Raw genomic sequence first — 26,241 nt, 5'->3', positions numbered from 1 at the left:
CTGGGATCTCCCAGGAGCCAGCCAAGCTCCCTCCTCCCCTGGTCTCAGAAGCAGCTCTGTACCACACCAAACCGCAGCAGAAGCTCCTGTGCCAGACACTCACACAAAAGCGGGTCCTTGCCAATGAAGCGGGCACAGCAGCGCTGTTACTGGGCACGGCACCTACTTACAGGGTTAAAAAGGCTAAGAGGTCAGGTCACCGTGGAGGAAAGGATATTCATGGCCCCGTTTGGGATGGCCAGCAGCACTGCTTAGGGCAGGCACCCTACAGCCTGCATCCCTTGTGGATAGCGCCGGGGAGTCCTCCAGAACCACGCTAGCACGTCTCCTCCGGCTGCCCGGTCCCTCCAGGGCTGCTCCTCTGGTTTATTCTTCTCCCATCCTCCGAGAGATGCCAGGTGCTAGGCAGTGAGGGTGCCTTCCCGCCGGACCAGGGGAAGGCAAGGCAGAGCATCCCTCGGCCACGCAGGTAGGGTCGTGCTGCAGCCAGGCGGCGAAATCCGCAGCTCTGTGTGATCCCAGCCGGTCTGGGGGGATCAGGAACGCGAGGGGGAGAGCTGGGCACAAAGCTCAGTAGGGGGAGGAAAAAAAAAAACATGTTCTGCTCCCACCCTGTAGTCTCTCCAGGCATGTTATGGTCAACTCTTGCTCTGCTGGGACAAACCACAAACAGCATGCCGGTGTCCATCGCTGTAGATGCGCCCCAAGGAGCCGGCCGGGCTCCTTGCCACAAAGCCCACCGGGGTGTTGCACGTGCAAGATACATCTCATAAACATCATCTTAGAAATAATATTCATCACGAATGCACTACCTACCAGCTAGCTCTCAGCTGTGACCACACTCAGCCTTCCAGCCTTCAGCAACTGGGAAATTTTAACAGCCTTGTACTAATAGCAGGAGTTTAACGTTGATGTTAACAAAAGGAAAATCACTCCCAGCTCATGTTAAACCACTTCTGCTCAATGGCAATTGTTAAAGAACTTTGCTCTTTAAAGTGCTCCTTCAAAAACCACAAAGAAATCATTCAAATAACACTGGAGTAGATTTTTAGGTTTTGAAGTTGAGTACTGATAAGCCTGGTACCTAGGAAATTCTGCTACAATGCAGGGCAATAAACCCACCATGTTAATAGAGGTACTTTAAAATACTCAGCGCGTTTGCTCACCGTATCAAGCGGCGGCTCTCTGTACCTTTATGTTGAGAACATCAATACAAGGATTTGCTTTATTCAAAGACAAATTTACAGCAGCTCTCAGAAACTAATGATACATGCCATATTTCAGCCACCGGTACTGATGTGCCAGCACATCTATTTCTTCCAAATGTTTAAGATGGTACCAGTCAGAGATCATGCCAAGTTTGCTACATTGCCCTTAGAGAATTCAGCTGATTTTTATGTACATGCTGTGTAACTTCCACCATCCTGGTTAAGTTTCTGATCATTCTGTTTCTAAATTATTTCCAGGCTTTTATTTAAACATTAGCAATTCCTTAAGCAAGCCCAGACAGTTAAAAAAAAAAAAAAAAAAAAGGCTACAAAAATCCCAGAGATTCCTAAAGCTCACAAGAAGTACCCATATCTCACTTTCAAGAAAACCAGAACAGCTTCTAAAGGTGAACATATAAAAATGAGACCCTTGTCATTCAGCAAGTATGTAAAGTTCACGAAGCAGTATATTAAACTGCTGCATATTTAAAGATTTGTCAGCACAATCAACCATGCACAGGACAGCTCTTATACATTCTTTACTCTAAAAAAATGCAAGGGAGAACAGCATATTCAGCGTATTTAAGTTTGTACTGTTTCTGCAGGTTAAAAAGAAAATGCATGTGAATTTCTTCCTTCCCCATTCTGGTAGTGATAGTTTAATCCTATAGCTTAACACAGGCTCACTTGAGGGCTGGTCCCCTTTAACCCTTTAATAACAGCAAAGCAGGAAACTAAAAAACAGCTGAAGACAACCCATTAAAATTTGATTAGTTGAAAAACCACCTGCCACTGTTAAAAGGTGCATACTACATATAAGACCACATAATGCTTCTTAACGTCATCTAGTCATTGCTGTTAATGAACATCTTCCACAGCCTCCCAGACAAGACTATCCTTACACATACCCTGTCCTTCAAAACTCTATAATCCAGAATCACAAAACTATCAACAGAAGCCGTAAAACACTCTTTAAGAAAAAATTAGCAGAATTAGAACAGAACTGTATTTTTTGATACAAGACATTGTTTGCATTGTCCTCTCCAAATTCAGAGATCTTCCCTTCTGACACCTTTCAACGTGCTTATGGTTTACGTTACTAAAATTGCGTGAACTACCGCTTAAAGCTGTGCTGTTTCATTATGGTACCAGCAGAACGTTTCTAGATTTGATTTGGGTTTTGGGTTTTTTTTATAAATACAGATGTAACCTCATCTATGTAAGGAATCCTTCCTAAAATCAGAAAAAGCTAGAAATGCCAGGCTGTAGCTGATACCTGTTACAGCACGTATTTTAAATGTGTCCTGACTGACTGAAATACACCTCCATCCTCTGTCACCACCCTTTCGCCGTGCATCTTCACCCTGCAAAGCAAGATCCTGCTCTCGTTTCTTTCAATCCCACACCAGGATCCCAGTCTTTCCTGCCTGGGCCAAGCTGATTCCCTCTCCCAGAAAATATAATCATATCCCAGTTCAGCACATTCATGCTTCCTGCCTCATCCTGCCTCAAGCCTGCTCCAGCCTTCTGAGATAGGGAGGCAGACTGCAAAACTGGTTATGATCCCGCAGCGGAGACTGCAAGCAGACCAGGCTGGGGAGCCAGAACTGCTACCGGGTACCGCAGAAAATTACTGCTGACCACATGCATGAAGACACTTACCCTGCAGCTCAGGTGAACACCCACACAAAGAGAAAGGCAGGAGCTATCACAGTTGAGTACCACACTGGCACAACCCCAATACCCACAATTTGGGAATCTGGCATAACAGCGTAGCTGCAGCGCTTTGAACTATTGCTGCAGAACGCTCTAATATTCCCTGCATGTGGGCATGTCTGCACATGTGCAGGGACAGTAACTCGGTGATTCCTGAACTACAATTATAATAAATCGTCTCCAATACATTGGCAGCTATTGACAAGCTTTCAGAAATGATTCCTGGATTTGATGGCAAATACCCACTAAAATTAGCAGCAATTAGGTTGTTTTGAGTTTAAATGGAACACAGTTCCCCTTTCCAAAGCATCTGAAAGTCTTTATTTAAATAACGTAGTTCCAGTATTCGTTACACCCTGAGGATTGTACTAGAATATTCTGTGCTCTGACTTAAAATTCTGTGTAGCTGGGTTTCTGGGGCAAGTTAGAGCAACCCTAGAAGTTGCTGTAGTTTACAGAACCATCTGACAAATCCCCGCAGTCTGGGTCAAAGCTTGGAATAAGTAGCGTTACCAAATTAAGTCATCGTCGTCAAATATGCTAAGGCACTTAAAGAAGTGACCCTCCGAAATGGCTTCCCGGTCCTTTCAGGCTCTGCGCACGCTGCTGGAGCAGCACGCCGCTTTAACCACCTCTGGCTCTCCCTATGACCCTTGGATCGCCAATAAACCTCACCGACACCATTTCCAGACTTCAAGTACAAAGTATCCCGCTTTATTACCTTGTTATAACAAAAATACACTGCTGATGTTTTGCAGTTATTGAAATGCATCAAGACTATTGTTTACATTTGTGAAGCTCCTTACTTGTCAGCTTTTTCTGCTGCCAAAAGCTGTGGGCACAAGCTGGACAACTAGCAGTGCCTTCTGTCTCGGCAGTGCAGTCCCACGGTCCCAGACAGCACAGCATCTTGCGATGCGAGAATACATCCCACCAGCTAAACTTTTCTGGGGTGCTAGGCAGTGAGTTTCCACTCAGCAAAACTCTTTCATTTTGCTAAATTTCACCTCCATAAATAAGGACTCTATTCTAACTCTCTTTCGGAGGCCAAAGCTGGGAAAATATCCAACGTAAACAGAAAATAAAGAGCTGTCGTTTAGCATTCTGAACCAGGCTGGCTACTCGCCAGCTATAATATAAACATTAGAGATCATGAAGCTCCTGTAACCATCTCCTTTATTTCCACCCAGGTATGTTTACTGGGCTTGTTAATACATACAGTGTGGCAACCGTCTTCCTACGCAGCTAGAAATTGGAGCACATTAAGAGAGAAACTGGATAGTTCTACAGGAGTTGCAAACCAAATGATTATCAATATACTATAAAGTTTTATGAGCAAGTAATTTGTGTCTTCACCAGGAAAAAAAATCCCCCTAAAGCCTACTTCAGAGCAAACTGGGAAACTGCCAAAACAGAGTCAGTTAAGTGATGTTTAAACTTGCAGGGTTTTGGATGGAGATTATATATTAAAAAGTTAGAAGCAGGTTTTCTAACATATATTCTGCTAGAAGAAGGTCACAGCAGCTCAGGAGCTTTAAATCCATTTTTGACACAAATTCCTGGGGGAGGGGGGCGGGGTGTGCGAAATAAATCACACACACCCCCTTTTTTCCCCCTTTTTAAAAAATTAATAAAGCAGCATGCTGACACTTATGTTTCCATGCCTACACACAAAATTCAGAGGACCAGTCTTACATTCCATTGCCAGAAGGTGCTCCCTACATTAGTATGGGATATGCATAATTACACTGTAATTTTATGAGTGATGCAAGAAGCTGAAAGTTTTCCTGAAATTCATTAAAGTTGCAGAAATACATTCTGGTGAAGTAAACAAATTGCTTAAGAAAAATGCTTTACATTTCTCACTACGCTTGTCTCAAAAACTTATTTATTCTCAAACTGCTGCCAATTCTAACAAATTATGGTGATCTTGCAATGCAGACAGATATCCTTCTCAGGAACAAAGAGGGGGACAACCCAAAGCCTGATCCACATCAGTGGAAGAAAAAAAACCAAACAACAAAAAAACGCCCCACCTTTCTGAGCTTCTGACACTGATGACTTCCAGACTGCATTTGCCCACCATATTTCTAACAGCTACTCTGAAATCTCAATTTTGTTTTCCTCAGAAAAAGAAGTAACAAGTAGCTTGCCACTTATTAACCCAATTTCCTTTTTCACCTTCCTAAAATTGATACAGTTTGTCATTTGCCTATGAACAATGAAGCTCCCAGAAAGGGAAACCTCACCACACTTCAAATTGTTACTGTTATATTTTAATTACAATGATGTTATGTCAAGCGATTATACTGGTTACATTATACAATAGTACATAATCATTCCATTATTTTTTCCAACAATTAAAATGTCTGCTTTTTTTAAATAGCTCTAACATCATCTTCTTTCCAATCATATTAAAAATACATGGATTTAAAAAAAAAAAAAAAAAAGAGAGATGCTGGCTTCATTTATACATTCATTTTTTTTTCCCCTTGATTTTGTCCCTTCCCTTTTGCACATGAAACTATCATGAAACCAGCAACTGGAGATTTAATAGTTTTAAACTGTAATTAGAGAACAAACATTACTGTAAATAAGTAGAGAAAAAGAGAAAAAAGTAGAGAAAACGAAACGGATGATTTGTAGACAACAAAAGTATTTAGTAAAGTAGTTTCTTTTTTTGGCATCACAGAAATGCTGGAAGCCAGGAAGGAGTATTGTTTTGGTTTTTTTAAATAATTACTAAAGGGTTATTCACATCACGTAATTTGAAGGATTTTTATTGCAACGCATAGTATTTGCACAAAGCAGACTGTAGCCCTCAGACCAAGGTATTCTCTCCTCTACACACACACGCACACTAAAACAAGAGGGAAAAGCGGATATTAAATTCGCAAAACGGCTGCAGACGGAAACCTGCATCTTGTCCTACTCTTGGATCCAAAACCCTGGCAAAGTCCGGGCCAACTCACGGCACCAAAACTCGCTGCCCTCCCCTCCCGCGAGGAGCGCGCTGCCCACGCTCGCCGGCGCGCGCGGGAGATCCTCGCTGGCCAGCAGCCCAGCAGAAGCAGGTCTGTGGCCGCACCGAGAGGTGGCACGTCCCCGCACCCACCGGCGGCCAATCTTATTTGGCCCGTGCTGCTTTCTTCGGATGGAAAAGGCGGGAATACCCGAGCAACTATGAAAAGGTAGTGGCCGAGATCCAAGTTTAGGGAATGCAGAAAGCACCTTTGCAAAAGTTGTGCAATAGTTTGCAAAGCAACTTTGCAAAGCTTTTTTTTTTTTTTTTTTGCAAAACTATTCCATAATCTGATGCAACACTGAAAGAAACAGGATCTTAGGCCAGAAACCTGAATTTTGGCACAGAGGGAATACATAATCTGCCCTCTCTCTCTGTAGCTAAGCAGAAAGCAGGAAAAATTGTGAAGCCCTTCCCCCCTCCGCCTCCTCACCAGTGATAAGCATCTACCACCTAGAGAGCTGTAACTAACTATTAAAGTCTGATTAAGATGCTTTATAAAAACATAATAAGCCATGAGATAGCATAAGCACATATGAAATATCTTATGAGCAACCAGCAATAATGGCCGAGGTCTTCATAACTGTCTGTGTGATTTCAACACCTTCCAGTAAAACCAATACTATGCATGTCTCAAACAATACTCCTTCCCAGAAACCCCTTTTCCTCCTCCGGATACAAAAGACTTGCGCATGATTCATTTTTGCACAACATTTTAAAATTGCTTAAACACCTTAGGACATGCAAGAAAGATGATAAATATTTAACTCCACCATTACTGCGTTTATACAGCAATCTTGCACCTGCGTTTGGGTTTTGAAAGAGTTTGGATTTGGGTCACCCCGCCAAAGATGACAAAATTCCTTATGAACTTAACTTGGGAAACTTTGCTCCAGTTGAAATTGCAATATGAGAAAGTCCAGGTACATTATTACACATACATGATTATACTTCAAGACTCTATAGAATAAAGCAGATGCATACAAAGTGACTGAAAGTAGAACCTGGAGAACAATACAAGAACAAAAGCAAAGTAAGAAAACTTACAAGGACTGTAAACCACTTAATCCTCTGATGGCCTCATTAGGTACAGTCTTCAGCTGATTGTTCTGTAGGGTTCTGTAAAAATCCATTGCGTTAGTAAAGTAGAATTTGACAATAATCTTTATGGACAGTAGAGGTGACAGAAGAGCCCATGGTCCTGTTACGATTTCACAGATTTCTAGTGTACATGAAAGCATGTAGAATTATCAAGACCAGACACCCAAAGGCAACAATGAAACAAGAAAATGGTCTATTTCAGTTTTATTTACAACTCATTAATTAACTGCATTAATTTGCAGAGAACAAGCCTCTAACATAATATGCTGAAATTCCCCTGGGAACTCACTGAAGAGGTTGAACAACTTAACACTAGTACAAATTTGCTACAGTGAGTGATATTTTATTATTTTCTTGTGAAATCATCCTATACATGCTACAAAATACACAAACCTCTAATTTTTCTTAAAGCCGCATCAATACACAATGCATTAGCAATCTAATTTACAAAGTGTGTTCACAACAAAACACCTCTGGGCACAACATTAAAAAGACACAGAATGAAACTAGAGCCAAGCTGAATTAAGTTATACTGGGGTTTTTTTAAGAACTTCTCTTCTGGGACAACATATTATTGCATGATGAGTTCTTTTATACAGAGAATGTAAATAACTGAGATCTCACACATTATAAAATCTTATTGGATTTTGGTGCATACTGGCGTAAAATGTGAGTGCACAAGTTAACTGTTAATTAACATTGAAGTCCCAAAGTTTTCAAGAACTGCTAGAATTTCAGGCACCTCCGGTGTTGAGGATCCTGACGGAGATACATTCAAGAGCTTTGACACCCTGCGTTCAATTTACAAAACATCATATTAAGTAGTATTGCAGATGGGCAGTTTCCTAACCTGTACCCTGCTTGTGCTGTCTGTTCATGCTTCTTTCTTTACAACCTCAAGGTCCTTTCCCACTATTCATTTTAAATATCTGTTTAATTAACTATTACCCTACTAGCAATTGGAAATATTTACATCAGCATAAATGCTACAATTTCTGGGTACAGGTTTTTAAAACCCCTAACAACAGAAAGCTCTTTTTATCCTTCGCTATGGAAAAACATTTGAAATGGCTATTCTTATCTCAGAAAAGGAAAACAGGGTATGGGAAACGGGGCCCACAATTCTAATTTTTTTTTTTAATTAAAACTTTTTTTTCTAATAGTAAATCATTTTCACCTATAAAAGCATCAAACTATAGAAATTATTTCTATCACTGGTAGCGGACAATTGAAAGGTCAACAGTATTTTAAATCTTTGTAAATACTAGTACTACCTGATAATGTTGGGGCACCTGATGGAGTAAACTGAGAAAGTAGAGAACGACAAAAAGCTTTACATGTCCTTTTTAGGATTTTTCCTTTTCTTAGGATTCTTCTGCTACAAAATATACTTCAGAAGCAACTAAGTGTTCTAATTAAACACAGTAATTAGAGTTTAGTCAAGTTCACTGCTCATCATCACCACTTATAGCAGGCTTTGTTAAAAAAAAAAAAAAAAAAAAAGAAAAAAGGCAAGAGAGCTATAACTGGGGAGGGGGACAAAAAAATTTCCTCCAGCCTACCAGTAAACAGGCTGGCCGTGCACTAAGAAAGCATGCAGCTAGCTATGAAGCTCTAAAACCCGATTACTTACAGAACTTTGAGTTCTTTCAACCCAGACAAGGCCTTTGGATGGATAAAAGAAAGGTCATTGCCAGCCAGTCGCCTGGAAAAAAATTGCAATAATAATTTCAGTCACAAAATACAGTACTTCTACAACCATCTAACAAGGAAAATCACCGATACATCAAATTTTGCAAGCAATTATGCATTTTGCATTTGATTAAGCCATATTCACGACCTTCGAAGTCTGCAACAGTTATTTTAGTCATTGCACATTTTTAACGGCGAGAATGCGCTACTCGGCTTCGTGGATATACTTTTGCAAACATGCCAGAAAAAACACACCCCAGAATGATAAAGAATCTTCTTACGGTACTGCATTTGAAATGTGCATTTACCAACCATTAACACAATCCTCTGGCTTTCAGCATTGCTCTGCTGAACCATGCTCTGGTACCCATGTGTTTTTAATCTATACAGCAGTTTCTAAAGAAACTATGCAGTTAAGTAAAAATAGCTGGATGCTAGCACAAGGCAGGGAAAAGTTTCTATGAGAATCCCAAATGTGAAGACGATACTCGCAAGCAGGCGGTACATTCACAGTGCTGACAATTGACAGGACGCCTGCTGACATTACCAAGACGTAATCTTGGTAATATTTCATCTTTTTGGTCAGCTATTTGGACAAACTTTTCAGGAAAGAAAACTGTTTTGGGGGAGGGAGAAAGGGAACAGGATCCTCAGCCATACTCACTCTCTCTCAAGATGTGGCCAGTTTCAAACTTGGACTGCTAGACACTAACACAAAGTAAATTGTGAAAACCACCATGATATTGAAAGTAATAAATACAGGAGACACTGCAGAACACAAAGCAGGAAAGCAGAAACAGCAGCCAAAACAGCTGCTTCCACATAGCTCATTCCCCCTTCCCCCACTCCTTTTTTTCTTCAACCTTTTTACCTCTATCCTGACCAGCAGACCCTGTGTGGTCCAACCTTTGTTGAGCTGCTAATAGTTGTGACACAAGGTATTTTATTAAGGGTAAAAGACAATAATGCGGAACACCTGGTAATCCACAGCTGCCAAAAGATGCCATCATTTCAGCCAAAGTATTCGCTTTCAGACTTGGTTTCATATCCAAGCTAAGCAAAGGCAACATTGGAGAAGGCTGTACAATGAAATCATCCAGTGGAAATACTATGTACAATGCTGTAAGTGTTAATAATTAAAAAATAGTCAATGGGCTTTAACAAAGGTTACAAGATATCAAAACCCACCTCTGCTGTTACAGGGCACTGTGAAGCAAGCCAGACACACTAAGGGGAAAATATTATTTCAGAGGCAAACGAAGGAAATAACAAGAGCATCATCTGAAGTATCAGCTTGCCAGAACATAGCAAAGTTATTACTTTTTTATCTTGGTCTCTACTTCTAACTACATAAAAGAGATTACCCAAAGCATTTGATGCCTACATAAATCTGCTTGCAACAGAATTAATGACTTAATAAAATGCTGCCTGATAGAGAGAAGGCTAGTTATGTTTATCAAATCCATTTGTCAAAGGTAGATGGTTTTATTTATAAACGAAGGGAGAAGAGGACGGCTTCTCGTGAACAGGAAGGTGACAGCAGCAGCGGATACTACTCGATTTTAGAAAACTGTGTTACTATCGTTCATTAAAGTAGATCTTGGTATTTAGTCCTTGTATTCTCATGCACACCGCAATCGCCATAGCTATGGCTCTGACATCATTACAAGCATGCTTAAATCTCAGCTTCTTCTGTCTTCAAAAAAAAAAAAAAAAGACTTCTGACTGCTGAGAAAAGTTTGTCTGCGTGTCTTGTGTATAACCAAACGGCTCTGAGACCAGAAGAAAAATCAAAAGAATCAACGTATACTTATTCTTGAAATCTCCTGTCTGCAAACAACCTCAGGATTTCAGAGCTGTGACATGATTTTTCAAATACTTTGAATTTTTAACATGAATGCAAAATTCCAGATGGCAACTAAACACTCCCGTAAAATTCATTTTGTTGTCAGTAGCTACCCAAATCAACTGCTTTAACTTTATCTGGGGGGACATGGAGGGAGGTTTGCAATATTTCACGGCTTTCTTTTTAAAAATTTCCTAAGAAGTTCACTGTAAACAGAAAAAAATGTTGATGAAACATGCTGGGTCTCTATACCAGAGAGCCAGTGATCTGCAGAACACATGTGTTTTTTTAAAAAAGTGTTCAAAACATCAAAATAGAAATCCTTAAATCAATCGAAATTCAACTGAGTCTGTAGCACCGAATTATTTTGGCACTCAAACACTACTAGTTGATGTTGATTACCTACCGCACGCTTCAAGAAGCGGCAGCCCTGGTACATGTGTGTCAGGCAGCTCTGGCTGCAGCTCTGCCGAGGATCCCCATTAAACGGGCTGGTGTGCGGCTCGTCAGGCATCTGCTGGAACTTCTCCCTCCGCCCAAAGAGGCTGGGGATTATGATTTGTTTTAAAAAAGCTAAACTAAATCCAGTTGCAATAGCCTCCCCCAACCTCACTGAGTGTCACTAACACAACCTACAGAGCACTGGAAACAAAATACAGCTGAGCCAGAGCAAGGCTTGCGTGACTTCAAATAGCAAGACTTCGCCTACCTCAAGGCAACTCCTGTTTATTCAGCCTTTTTTGCAACCAACCAACAGAAAAAAGCCTTGCAATCCATTACATTTCCGTTTCTCCTCCATCTGGCAGCCTTCCAGGAAACAGGATACAACTAGCCAAGTGTGCAAAGGCTTTACTAATCAGATTGCCAAATATACATTTATCATTCATGTCCTAGCCTTGGGGAACGTGGCTGCTCATTCAGAGGTTTCAACTGCAGCTCTCCAGCAGGCAAAGACCAACGTATCGTACGCCGCTCTCAACATGCTTCCCTCTGCTGCAGCATGCAGGAGCTGGGAGGATGGAAAGATTTCTCTTTACATAACCAGGCTCATTTTAAAGAGAGAAATGAAAAATTAATAGCATATAATATAGTGCATGTACAGCATATAAATTAAGATGTGACCGAAATCGTCCAGTCAGGTTTTCCACGTTACCTCCTTTCAGCATGCTCAAAAACAGTCACATCCAGATTTTCAAATACAACGTTTAAAACAATTAGATACTTAAAAAGCACCTCCGTTTCTCTCTTTCTGTCTCGCCCGCACACATGGTAAATGGGCTAAGGAAAATCACAGCTTTACCAAGCCCCAAACTCCAGCACAACAGAAAAGAAGGAAGCTTCATCTCCTTGCAACAAGACTCACCGACCTGCTTGGGACCAGCCCATGGTGGGACAACTCCACACAGCTACGAAGCTACCCGAAGGCAGCCCGACATTAATGCTGTCGAGAGCTGAGTACCCATCCTTCCCTTCATTTTGAGCGGAAAGAGTCTCAGAGACCTGGGCTGAAAGTCCTTCTACAGTTAGTGAGTCAAGGCACATCACCGTTAGAGCTCTTCTTCCGAAAGGCAGAGGACTGTAAAACAGATTAATCCACAAAGACAGCAAAGACTCAATTTAATAGATGACTCTAAGTGCCCTGCTATGCTATAGGCCGCAAAAACTCAATTTGCTGTCTTTTACTTCTCAAGGTACACAGGCACAGCAGCAGGCATCATCTGAAGCAGGGTGTAAACGCGTATCACACTGACCAAGAGTTTTCCTGCTAACTTGATCATGACTCCCCTTGTTTGGAAACTCTGCCCAGGACTGCAGGTATCCTGAATTAGCCCAGCCGAGTTACACCTTGGAGGCTTCTGCAGTGGAATCACAGTTGTAATGTGTGACCACACCAGTATCTTTCTTCTAGGTTGCCAATCTCTCCTTGTAATTGCTTGGTATCAAAAATTGTAGGCCTCTATTTTTACTTAAAAATAAAAATAAAGAGTGTTTCAGTGGGACAAAATTTCTGCAAATTCAAATAGACAAAATCAATTTCAGCATAGCAGGATAATAGAGTAGGACATATGGAGTACAAAATACTTCTGCTATCCTGTCATATGTAGGTGAGCAACACCCTCTAGTCATTATTTTAAGGGACAGAATAAATGATCTCCAGACGTAGAGGACACCTTGTTGTTATTACAGAAATCAGGATACAATCTGGCTAGGGAATAATCTTCCATGGTATCTCATTCCCAGAGCATACAGCAAGCATAGCTTCCTGCACTGAAACTCTTCTGAAAGCAAAGACTGTTTTCTCTCTTTTGGGAAATTAAAACTTCTGCAATTATGAGTCTGGCAACCCGGCTGCATGTTAACCAAGCCAAGTTAATCACTAGTGTCACTCCAAAATCAGGGAGGATGTCCCAGGGATACATTTTTGTCTGTAACAATTAAAACCATCACTCTCATTTTGACAGGATGCAATACAAACTTCTTGGAAACCTCTCTGCTTGCCTTGCATCCCAGATGGTGGTGAACCTCAGGTTACTTAAGCAAAGAATTAGGTCTCCTCCTGTCCTTCTGAAGATCTCCTGCACATACACAAAGTGGTTTTGCTGTGGCTTTTTTTCCTTTGGTGGTATTCTGGGATCTTCCTAACCTTATCTGTCCGTCTTGTCTGTGATAACAATACATTGGCTACTACTTCTTCCATGGATCAACTGTAACCTTACTTCCTCACTGAAAATTCAAATACTGACACAGACAGCAATCCTGACATGTCATAATAAATCACCTGATTCATTATTTTTATTTCTACACTACCTGCTTTCTGGTAGACCCAAGACTCCTATTTCAAGATCCAGTCAAGGCTGAACCTTCTGCGTCCCTTACAGATGGTCCATCACTGCCCCTCCACCCACTCAACATCTTATTTTAGCTCTCCAACTTTTATCTACCTATTTTCATCCCATTTGAAAATATTCCGCTGCTTCCCCACTTGCACTTCTGCAATTTCTTTACTTTTTTGCTGTCTTACATCAAACTATTCTGCCATCCTTACATGCCTGTGCCTAACATCAACTTTTTCAGGGTTCTTCATGCTTCCCACGCAAACTTGAATTTTACTTCAGGTTCTCCTGCAAAAGAAGTAATCTTTGAAAGTGCCTTATAGACACACTTGCTGGGTATCATGGATTAAATTTTCTCAAACTTAAGAAAAGAGCTTCAGGTTCCACTTATTCCAGAAAAGCAGCCATTTTGGAATAGAATCCAGTTTTCTTAACAGATGATGCATAGTTATGTGCTACAACCTATTCATCGAGGCTTGAAGCTTCACACAAGAGGCACAGACATCTGCAGCAAAATACCAGGGGCTCGCTGCTCCCCCTGTGCAGAGATCCCCTGCCTGGCGAGGGCACACACCTGTACAGACAGCTCCTACCCAAGCCGCGCAGCTGCAGAAGCGGACGGACTGGTAAATGGAAGCTATATTGCCGGACTAAACATCGCTTTGCTTATCTGTGATTAGCAAACAGCCCCTTTGGGACTTTTGTCAGCTGCAGCCTGCTGCACTGCTGTGAAGCCAATCAATAACCTACAGATTGCTCCCAATTCTTCCACGCCAATTTAGCATAACTAAATGGATACTTTATTCCGCTGCTGCTAATGGAAAACGCATTTGTCCCCTTCTCCTTTTCTTGCAGCAGTTTCAGCATTATACAGCCTCAACCGCTATTTATAAAATCGTGAGTATGTAAGCCAAGACACTTCAGGACTGAAAAAGGAAGCCTGTAACTACAACCATCACTGAAACTGCACCCACCCCATCCAGATGAGTAGGCACTTCTCATCCTGAACCTTCTCTTTCTAGCTTTTACAGCCTTCTCAAAATTATACTGAACTTCAAGGTAATAGCTTGTTTTCAAAATGCATTCCTGGTCTAAAAATTTAAAATGTCTAAGTAAACTAAACTGATTTGATTAAAAGAAGTCAAAGCCTGTCCATATGTTCTACTGTTACATCGTCAGCAAGAGTCACCATCACCCTCTGCAAGACAAAACATGGCTCTATGATACTGCGTTTCATGGACTGTCAAAAAAATATTTATAATTATATTTTTTTCTTGTTAACTGGAAAATAAATTATGATGGATTTTGAAAAAAGCAAGCATTCCCATCCACGCAAAATATGCTCTATCATTCAATTTGCAAGCAATATCTGTACTTGGGCAAGACCTCCTTGAAGTAGAGCGCACAGGCTACAACATACATGCACTGAAGGAAACACGTATGACCTAAAACAACCGTTACACAACACGAGCTGTTGAAGCAAGCTGTCTTTGGAGTCCCAAATAGTATTCTCCAGCAAAAACCAGAAGTTTGCACAAATTTTCTATCACAGACATGTCTTAGAAATAAGCATCTACATCCCATTGTCTTGAAAATTGCTAACACCTAGTCTACAGCAGTAGTGACAAGTTGTTGCAGTAAGCAACTTTGATTCCTCTCACCTCTAAAGCAGAAAGCAGAATACATTTTATAAAATGCACCTTCTCCCTAATTGCCTTTGCACATCTTGCACTGTGTCGTGATAACTCTCCTTTGCTCTACCATAGGCCAGGCAGACCTTTGCCTTGAAGGCACTCGGGTGAGTCTGCATATGCTGATCCAGGTTCTGCCACTCTGGATTTCTATTTCCCTCTAACTTCTCACTGCACAAACAGCAATCATTACAGATGCCACTGTGTTTACTCAAGGAGCTACCCGAGACAGATATTCCATGTTCCTCCACCATGATGCCCAAACTTAAAATACTTCAGTGGCAGAGTAGGGGGGAGGTGGGTGGCTTTCAGGATTTTATTTCTTTTTGCTCTCCCCTCAAAAAGCCACATCTAATTTTAACTTCTCCTTTTCACCGTGGATGCTGAGAGATCGGAGGCACTTAGCTGTGCTATAAGAATGACTTCCACAGCAGCGGACCGGCTGCTGAGAAAGCAGGGGGGGATTTGTGGTTGACAGCTCCAGTTCAGAGGACTCCGACACTCTGAGAGGGATCTGTGGATTTGATACCGACTTCATCATGGGCCAGCACAGACAGCGGCACAGGAGGGAGACAGGCTCTCCGCTGCCCGCGCGGATCAGCAGATGGGCTGCTACGCTGAACTGACAGGAGCTCTTGCGGCATCAACACACTCCTTCCTAGCTATAAATACATTTCACTTACCTAGTCTGTAAAGCAGAGACACAGAGATGGAAGTAACCAAGCCTGGTTTTGATCAACAGGGATGCAACAACTGAATCAACTACAGATTCGTGCTTTTAGCAGATAGTGCTATTTGGGTGCTCTGAAGGTTTCCAGGATCATGAAATACGTTAATGGTTAGACGCGAGAGGGCGAAAAAATGACTGTTGAGACAGTAAATCCTCAAAGTTGCTTCGATCTGTCCATACAGCCTGTCTCTTGCCCTGGCAATTATTGTCTTTCCAGGCATGAGATCTTATGAATGCCTATGCATCTGGCAAGTGACACTGCAAAACGTGGAAGTGGATTAAATCTACATATATTTGGCAATTAAAATTTTGTTACCCGTTTTCTAACCACTTCAGATACATACTGGGTAAATATAAGACCCAGGTTTTGTAGACACCTCCACAATGAATGACCTTAGAGAAGTGGGAGTAATTTTCAATATGATTCTTTGTTTCAGATTTAGGTCAACTGTTAACTTTCTACCAGCTGAAAAAAAAGCAAATATTTTATCAGAATCATCTAGAATTTTACTTTTATATAGGAAGGGCAGGAAAAGAACTTCACATGAGTACTGGTTACTACTTCTGTGCCAAGATAAGATCTGCCAATGCTAATTAGGTAAGAGCACCTCAGTACTCACAAAAAATATACCAAAATACAACCACCCAAGAGCAGGGGAGGAAAGGAGGTAAAAGAATGACTTAATTCCTCACCGTGTCTTCTTATGGTAACATACAATGTCATACCACGACACTACGATGACAGAATGCACTCAATTACTTTCTCAAGAGTACGGGGAAAACACATTTACCTCCAACGTATAGGATTTGTTTTTTCTGCTTTTCTGTCTGACTATCGAAGTTGCAGAGCTACATGTGACTCTTCTGGAGGCTTGAGCCTGGAACTGGCTACCTGCTCACTCGCACATGTACGTCTTTTGTCCACGCTCCAACTCCTGAAACCAAAAGGAGGAGGTGGACTGCAGGGAACGAGCGCTGTCTGGGGGACTCTACCTGGAGAGACCCAGCCTGAGAGCTTCCGAGGCCACTGCTCGGCCTCCAGAAGTTTCTTATCTGGTTTATATGTTCAGACAGCCCCAACCCGGCAGCTCAGGCAGCGTAATAAATTCAGGCTCGTAAGACGGGTCTTGAAGCGTAACACCGCAAAGTTCAGCCTCCAGGCCATTTAGCTAAGCCAGCTTCTGTGTGCGTGCGCATGTGAAAATAATGCTGAACACTGAGACTCTAAGACAACAGATATGGAAAAAGTTGCGTTTCCCTCTAAAAGTACTTGCAGCAGAATAACCAGTCTTGGGATCCTTATACACAACCATGCCAACTTTTGAAATTAACATGTAGAAACAGAAACTGGAAAGAAACTTCCTCATCTTCTGAAAACAATGGAATTTACTCAACCTACTAGCATCTGTCCCCACAAACGGGAAAAATATGCAACTGTTAAGCACGGCAAGAACCTTCTAAGCTACAGAAATATTATTCTTGTATCAGCAGGATTGAAACTCATCCAGAATCAAACTGATTTAGGACTCGCATAGATAAGAAAACATTAATTAAACACAGGTTGGCCAACGTGTTTTTAAACATCATTTAGCATCTAGTGCAGACCAAGTAGGTGATGTTTAAAAATATCTTAGCTGACTGTGGTTAATTCTACTTGGGAGTCTTTGCCTAAAGGTTTGTCTTGACTAGAATTTGAAGGTGCAAGTTACAACATGCCGACGCATTTTCTAAAGCTCCGGCGCACATAAGGCAGCAAACGTATCTAATGTATGCTAGCTGATCAAGTCGAAGCTTAGGCTCTTAACTTGCTACCACACGTGAAACCTACACCTTGCATTTTCTTCATTAGAGCTTTACCTCTTGGAATTCAAGCTGAAGCAACTGAGGAAATTACCTCCTCCAGCTGTTCAAATATTCGGAGCTGGCAGATGGATGAAGAGCACTCATCGGCTTCCAAGCCAACGTCAGCTGGCTATTTTTGAAATACCAACAGAGGACGTCTACACTGGCTGCCTTTATAACAAAGCAGCTGAAGAGAGCTCTCGGCTCGTTCCTCCGTCTCTGCCGGTGGGGCTGAATGGACAGATATGGGGTGGTAACGTCTCCAATTGTACCAGCGAGTTTCACAAGAGGATGTTTAACCACAGCTTCAGTTACCACATGTCTGCTAACGCAAGGCATCGGGAGAGCTTTTCTCATGAAGATTCACCCTTACCTTTTCTACTCGAAACAAGCCCTTCGTCTCCAGCTTCCCGCTACAAATCCTGGGACTACTCACATTTATGAAAGGGAGAGGAATTGCGCCATCTCGTCAAAATTTGCACGCTACCTTGAAAATACTACTTTAAAAGACCTAGCACTGAAGGACAAAAAACATCCTCCCACCAAATGTTCCACAACCAGGTGAGGAAAGACGCTGCATCCCAAACTAGCAGCTCAGCCCTGGTGGCCTTGGCAGAACTCCAAGACATGCCTTATTCATAAAACCGAAGTAATAAAAAAGATAGACACACCCCCTCCCTCCCCAGGGATAATACAACTTGGTGCTGATGCAGAAATTAGAAGGAAGGGGACCATCTAAATTACACACTGAAATAGATACTACAAAAGCAAGCAGCTGTGACATTTCAGCCAGGTGGTCATCTTCAGCTGCAGTCAAGAGGAAAAATAACTCTAGACGTTTCCCTTGCAGATACTTCCTGATTACAACCTTATGGCAAAAACACCTCATTTTCACTGCCAGTATGCATTTTAATTAATCCTTATGTTCTTAAGATATACTTTGTCAATTAAAAGCCATGTTCAGAGACTCTGGCTGAGGGGGGGAGAGGGGTTTGAGATGTTTAAGCAAGACCTCTTAGTGCTGTAATCAGCATCGATATAATTAAACAGTCAAGCAAATTCTCAGTTGTACTATTTCTTTTCCTGAAAAATTAGTTGCACATGTGCTGTCTCTCACTCGCTGTTTATTCATCTCTCAAAAAGCAGATTAGCATTGTCTTTCAGAAAAGAGAAAACTTTTATTGATCTAAACCTTCCTTTTATCACTTTATTTCCCTAACCATTTTCACCAGCCATTAAATAAAAACCTTAATAAAGTTTTGCCCTTGACTGATAAAAAAAAAAAATCTGAAGGTAGTGTCACAGAAGAGAGACCGTTTCATATCATGTATGAACAAAAACCAGAAACACAACAGACCTTGACAACAGACCTTGGCATCAGCACACATCTGGAAGGTAATCAAGCACTGCTGTCTCTTGGTGCTTTCAGGAGGGACTGTTTTCCTTGCAGCATTACTGGGCACGATATGGTCTTCAAAACCACGAAAGTCAGAGAGCGTCCTTCCCTAACCCTTGCTGGAGGTCAGAGCCCTGCCCCGAGGCTGACTGGCTGGGAGGTGACCGGTGCTCCCGTTCAGATAACCGTGTGCTCGTGTAACAGGCAACCTACGGACAGACAGCAGGACAGCTTGCTGTCCTCTGCCTGCCTGCTGCCTCTCACACGGACCAGCAGCCAGTCAGTCAAAACCTTACCTTCTAAACCTTACCCGCCAGTGCAGGGCAAATAAGACGACAGCATTTTAAAGGGTTAAGAGTGGAAATCAAAACAAGGTTAAAAAGTCATTAAGTCAAGGAGACTTGTTTTAGTCAAGCGGTTCAAGTTTCTGAAGCCAGACTAGAAAACTGGCCAAGAATAAAAATAATTTTGATTTGCCTTCCTGGATGAGAGAGTGCCCTTTTAATTAATCCAGCAGATCATTCACAAATATAGTGAATGGAAATCACATAGTTAAAATCTTCCAGACTACTTTAGAGAACTTTAAATATTAGAAGGAACTGCAACCATTCAGAAGAGCATCAAAACATAACACAGCCTGGCTCTTCCAGTTAAAAATCCACACTGGAAAATGGTTTCTGCTTTCTAAAAACACTGCATTATCTAACTATATTTCCCTCTTCTAGCTTTCTATAAATACTTTAAGGTGTGGTTGGAAAACTGTGGCCAAGTTCTTCAAGGATTTTTAGTTTCCATATCGAGTTCAGGGCTGCAGCGTATTTACATTAACATTTTCTGGAGAATACACTTCATTAACTGCTGTGGCAAAACCCTTGGTGGTCTGCTCCTCGCTGACTCTGACCATTGCCGTTTCAATCATTTGCAAATTACTTCCAGATGGGTATCGGTTACACAGAGATAGAGAATTTTTATAACATTTATAAATAGTGCAAGAATCCTACAGACATATGATAAGCGCGCTATGCAGCGACACGTACGATGAGGCTGTGAACCGGGGCACGTGGAGCACATAACCCAACGTGCAGATTCTGCCCACGGACAAGCTGGAACTCCTTTGCTTGTACCTCTGAGTAATAGGTAAAACACTATCTCAAAGGTACAAAAACTCAGACCGTACCTGCAAATTTGATACTTCGCAGGGGAGTCAGTCCCCTGAACACGGCCATTTAGTGCCATTTCAGATGTCCTCATCCACCTGGCCCCAACTGCCATTCCAGGCAGCCATCCGTCTCCCATCTGCATCCGATCTGCCAGCCTTGTACGGGTGTCTCGGATAACCCAGCACATCTAAAAATGGCATGGGATGCCTACATCGAAGCACCCAGGTTGCTCCCCCTTGGGTGACGTAGAAGGCACCTTTTAATCGAGCAGCCAGCTTTTACAAGTTTGGTACGCTGCTTCTTTCGCTTTTATTTGCTAGCGTTCATTTTAGGATTCGGAAAATGATCCTCTGAAGTCTCTCCAGACTCCCAAATAACTCACTGCATTAAGGAAACGACAACCCCCATTTTAAATGGCTCCTACTGCATCTTTTAATCCCATCCTCTCCGTAAGTGCACTGCGTAAGACTCAGTTGCCTACACAATACATCTAATTGCCTCCCATTTACATTCAATTAAATTCTGTGATACTATTTTGCAATATTAATTAACTGTGTCAGGGGCTAATCGCCCAGAGAATTTGACAAATGGCAGGGCTAAAGCACGGTATAAAGAGAAAGGTGTCTGGGGCTGTCTTCTGGACAAAGAGCTACTAGAGTCCATGATGGTGTGGGTACTTACTGCATTGCCATTAGTTTGTGGGATTTTCCTTTGCTTTAGATGTGTAGTTCTCGGGAAAAGTTCTAGATGTAAAAGTCACTTCTAGCACAGATTTCAACACCACTTTGCTTTAACTCTGTCTCTCTTTCTTTGGCGTGGAGACTCACACCCAGGTTTCTGTGCTGAAAAGGCAGCTTTGCTAGTGCCTGGCAGTCAGAATTTGCATCTGTTCAACTATAAATAAAAGCCAGGAAGAAAGTTTGAAAATCATCTTAGAGTGGAGAGGGAAAATTGTGGTTGTACAGTGGCAAGTACGACAGTTTCGTTTTTTCTGTCCATTACCAGCAAAAATAAAGACCAAAAAAATTCTGTACCCTGTCCCAAAAAGAAGGAATGGGCAGAATTAAAAATGCATCATGTCTGGTGCTGGTCATTTCTATTAAGGACAGAAGCTGCTTTTGTTTGAATCTACTTTACTGTATTCCCTCTAGGAAGAACATGAACTGAAGCAAGGGAACCTGGATTTGACTTGTGCATGGATGACCATACCCAGGTCTCTAAAGAAAAGGAAGAAACCTTCCTCATTTCACTGCTGGTGGGCATGGCCAGAGCCTCTGCTGCAAATTCAAAGCAGGCTGCTGCTGCAGAACATTACTAACAACTTCCAAGTCTCAGTTAATGGTTTTCAACTGAGAAGTACTGTATACAGGTACTGTCTACTTATGGCTCTGCTCTCACGGTCGATCTCCTGTCTTTCTGCATCTGTGACAGCTGGTGAATTGGAGTTTTTCTTTTTAATCTTTCTGGAGATTGTCCTACCTCTGCAGCTATAGGAGGTAACTTGAACATGAAATTAAAGTTATGGGGGTTTCTTATATTGTACTAAGGAATTACGATTGATTTGACTATGTTCAAACATTCAGCAAGTATCATTTTTACTGTAAAGTTGTTGGGGTTTGGGTTGGTTTTGGTTTTTTTTTTTTTTCCCCAGAAGTTGCTTTAACATATCAACTAAGCGTGCTAGGAATGATTTAAAGCTTCTGGGTGTTCACATATAATTCTGAGCTTAATGCTAGCCTGTTTTTTTGCAATCTGAAATGCTGGAATTTAGGGGGACAATGAGGTACACATAAGCAAATGGCTCTTAGGCAATAAGCACAATAGATGATGGCTGAAGGCTCTGCCTTTTCTCTTTACCTCCTGACACACCCCAGGGTTTAAGGAAGTTACACAATATGCACACCCACCAGTTAGGTTTTATTGCTTAATTACTTATAGGGAAAAAATGAAGTCTCCCACAGTCATCCGAAGCTGGGAAAACTGAATTGTTCTTTTTTTTTTTTTTCCCAACTTTTGGTGTGAAATATGACTATAAAGAATTTGGAAAAAAATGGACTACTAATATAGTCTAACAAAGCATACAGACATACAGCAGCACATATTATAAAGCACAAAGGGAATGTTGGCTAGTATATACTCTGAGCCAAGCAAGCCTTCCCAGGCCTCTAATTTTTTTGTTTGTTTGTTTTAAATTGACTACTCATGCCACAGAGCCCTTCTTAAATTGTGTCAATTACACACATGCACCATCTGAAGTCCTGGTAAATCTACTTTCCTTCACAAGGTATTCTCAACTATATCGCAAATTTAAGCAATACCTAAAGTCAGAGGGAATCAACAGAACCTGTTAAGCATGAAATAAGATATCACACACAATTCATCTGACATAAATAAGTTCAACTGCACTTCATAATTGTACTGACCTGAGTCAAAACTACTTAAGAACCAGGGAAGATGGAGTTATTTAAGTGTATTAGCAACGGCAGCTGCTACATCATCAGGATATGAGAGACACCAAAATTGTAAGGAGAGGTAGAACACCTTATTGGACCAACCAGCGTAGCTGGAGTGCAAGGAGGAAAATCCAGAGAAGCTTTCAGGAACACAAGCCTTTCTTCAGGAGCAAGTGATCCAACTCTTATCAATTTCTCAGTAACTTTGTTCCAGTGAGGTGCAGCGGTTGTATTGGTTATAGCAGATAACCAGAGTCAAAAGGTTCTGGGCTTTATCTGCAGTTTTGCTATGGGGTTAATTTATCCTGTTGCCCTCCACAAATGGCTTGCTTCCTTTGCTTCAGTTTCCTCATCCATAAAGTCGGAAGAATGCTTCCCTACTTCATAAGGGTTTGTCTCTTTGGGGAAATGAGCTGTTCTTTCCCTAAAGTGCATTTATTGAAAAATCTCTCAACGCAGCATTCATAGTTCCAGTCTAGTCCAAGTCACAAATTAGGACAGCCTTACTTTGTATTTTAAATGCTCTTTGATATAAGAAATGCTACTTTGACATTGAAAATGCAAGAGAAGCAAAGCAAATTGCAGTGGTTTTGTCTTATCTATTGCTTATTACTGGAAGTTCTCAACGCTCTCTGGCAAAGGTTGAACCATTACCCTCTCTTCATAGATAAGGAAACTAAGGCACACAGAAGTCACTTGTCACATAATAGTACTTACTGAAGTAGTAATTGAAAGTCAAAGCCTTCTCCCTGTTTATTGACTCTGAAATCCAATCTAATTTAGGGCTATGCTGTGAAAGGGTGCTTTACTTTGCAAAGGCATGTCAGTTAAGACTTCAGTTCAGCAAAACACTAGGCACATGAGCCTTAGTGCAGCTCAAGGATTCAGAAGTGCAAGTATTACATAAGTAAAAGCTAAAAAAAAAAAAAAAAAAAAAAAGCTTAAAAGAGAGTGGGACAAGAGGGAGATGGGAACTAGAGAATTTCCGCCAGAGAAACTAAGAACAAGAAGCCCTGTACCACAGAACTTGAATTTCTGATGCAAGTCAGGATGGGCTTTTGAGCACTGCATTTGCAGCCTACAGGGGCAATGGAAGCAAGCTGCTCAGTAAATGAAACAACATATATTTTATGGAACTTATGCAACTGCTATACTGTAGCTCCTTTGGAAACAATGGTAATTACACACCTCTCATGTTATCTTTGGATAACACTGTAATTAGTATGTGTCATCACTCTAGCCATGATTAAAATAATTACCGTAAAAAGTCCCTTGTAAGTAGCATTTACTGTTCCGGTTTCCAAACATGTACAGGATTTTTTTTTTAAGTGTAATTGCTTTCTCTGTTTGCAGCTCTACTCAACACTATCTCCCCACCCACCTTCTACTTTACGCAGCCATCTGATGTTGTAGCAAAACTTTAACGTATGTGAAATACTTACAGCTCTTCCAAGTAGGGAAAGTTCTTGAACGCATCTTCTGGGAGCCTTGTGATGTTATTCATGCTGATATCCCTGGAGAAGAAGAAATAGAGATTTATCAATAAACAGCAAGGGATTTTTACACTCTAGGAAAAGGAGGATAAAAAGAAAGCCCAATCAGATGGTATGAGAGCAGAAAAAAAAGTATTCTAGCATCACACAGTAATATCTCTTCCTAGAAATTTGCATGCTAAACTTTCAAAGCAGAGTAGTTTGAGAATCCAGATGCAGCAAAGAACTCTATCATGGAAAGTTGATAAAATGTTTTCTGACACCTCCAAGCAAAAAAATTACAGTGAAACTACAGAGTATGCCTGTATGGAAGAGGCTCTATGGTACTGTTAACCTCAGTACTAATTTTTACCAACTTACACATGCATACAATTTTAACACAGACGATTAAGACTGCTCTAAAACCACAGCATATGAAAAAATAAAAAAAAAAATTGTGACCACCCACCACGTAAATTTTCATCCCATAATGTCTTTAAAAAAAAAAAGAATACATGCATTGGGACTTAATAAAGAGCTTCTGGCAAACACAGCTTCTGGAACAACTGACAAGAATAGCAGAAACATGTCCTAGCTCTACCACAGTCATTTTTTTCCTACAAAACCTATAGAAGTCCTCGAGGTAATAGTTTTAAGCAGATTTCATTCTCAGTCCATGAACAGAGACAGGCCAGCAGCAAGTGCTTACATGATAGGTATGCAGACCTGTTCAGCTTTTTTCTTTCCAAAGGAGCAGTAAGTGGCAAACTTGGTGCCATCACCTCAGTTCACACCTACATAACCATCACAGATAATCCAGTCCTAAAGCAAGTTATTACTCAATACGAGTAAAAGTAGCACAAAAACAATTCAGTTTGACAATTAAACTAGTAACTGCCTAACAATTCATGACATAACCCAAGTTCTTACTTTCCACTTGGTTACTGCCCTTTTTTTTTTTTTTTTAAATACGTAGTTTAACAAGCAATTCAATGAGACTCGTTAGTACAGCCCTCTCAACTTCCTTCTGCTTGCTGTCTTCCACACATTGTTCTCTAGCATCTATGTGCCACCTCCCCGCATATTTCGGGTAAAAAGCAAACAAAACCAAACCACCCCTTCCATTTCACTGGTAGTCAACAAGTACTGCTGAAGCTCCTGCATGAAGATCTGAAGGTCTGGTGACCGTATGCAGGGCAACAAATTTTGTTTGCCACCTAAAAAGCTCGACCTCAGTGTAAAGTACCAGCCCTTGCCTACTGCTCGGGCAGACGTTCTTAGCCCATCCATAGCCACCACTGGTTTTCAAACATCTGCCTCAACTGGAATTATCGCTTCTTCTGATGAGGAAGAGAAAGGTCAATTTAGACTCTTCTTGTTATACTGGAAGGGACAAATCCCTGAAGAACTATTTTGTAGCAGCAAAAACCACCCCATTGAGAAGTTATAAAGTTTCACGTTCAGGATATCTTCCATGGCTCCCACCCATGACAGCACTCAGTGCTGACCTTAGGAGGTTCAGGGACAGACCCCTAAGGGGAGCAAGGAGCATGCGGAGGGGTTGGTGCTCCTCCTGAGGAAATGGTGTCTTGGGACATTTGTGCCTTCTTTCATGCTGTGACGAACCGAATGCCATGTCAGTACCATACAACCTACCAAAAATGTTGCAGCACCTAATTACACCACTTTTTGCAAAAAGACTGCCCATGTTATTCCTCCAGTTGCCACATCATAATGTCTAACATAGCTCATTTTAAAAAGTTTCCTTATTTATACTGACAACAGAATGCACTACATAAAAAAACCCCATACTTACCGGGGAAAAAAAAAAATAAAATTTTTTTCCCCACAGCAGTTGACAATGTCAACTGATGTCAGTGAATTTATGTTGACATTAACAAGTAACTGGCAACTGGTCTGCTGCCCCTGACTGAGCAGCACAGCCCCCCAGCCACCACTGACATGAACACTACGCTCTTACATTAAATCTAGATGCAATTGTTCCTTTACACTAAGTGTTTATTAAATAGCAGGCCAAAACTTCATTCCTCATATCCCAGTGTAAACCAAGAGTTATT

General features: G+C 41.4%; 1 protein-coding gene across 1 annotated transcript in view; it reads right to left on the bottom strand.

The window, feature by feature from the left end:
* LGR4 (leucine rich repeat containing G protein-coupled receptor 4) overlaps positions 1-26,241 on the bottom strand; it is an 85,235-nt gene that overhangs the window by 25,693 nt on the left and 33,301 nt on the right. Inside the window, exons 2-4 of the mRNA XM_030039349.2 lie at positions 24,134-24,205; positions 8,681-8,752; positions 6,994-7,065 (exon numbers count right to left, since the gene is read on the bottom strand). Coding sequence (XP_029895209.1) covers positions 6,994-7,065; positions 8,681-8,752; positions 24,134-24,205 — 216 coding nt within the window. The remainder of the gene's footprint in view (positions 1-6,993; positions 7,066-8,680; positions 8,753-24,133; positions 24,206-26,241) is intronic.

This window comes from Aquila chrysaetos, chromosome 16 (assembly GCF_900496995.4).
Source record: "Aquila chrysaetos chrysaetos chromosome 16, bAquChr1.4, whole genome shotgun sequence".
In the NCBI taxonomy this organism is placed as follows: domain Eukaryota; kingdom Metazoa; phylum Chordata; class Aves; order Accipitriformes; family Accipitridae; genus Aquila; species Aquila chrysaetos.
This window is presented reverse-complemented; position numbering and strand designations above follow the sequence as displayed.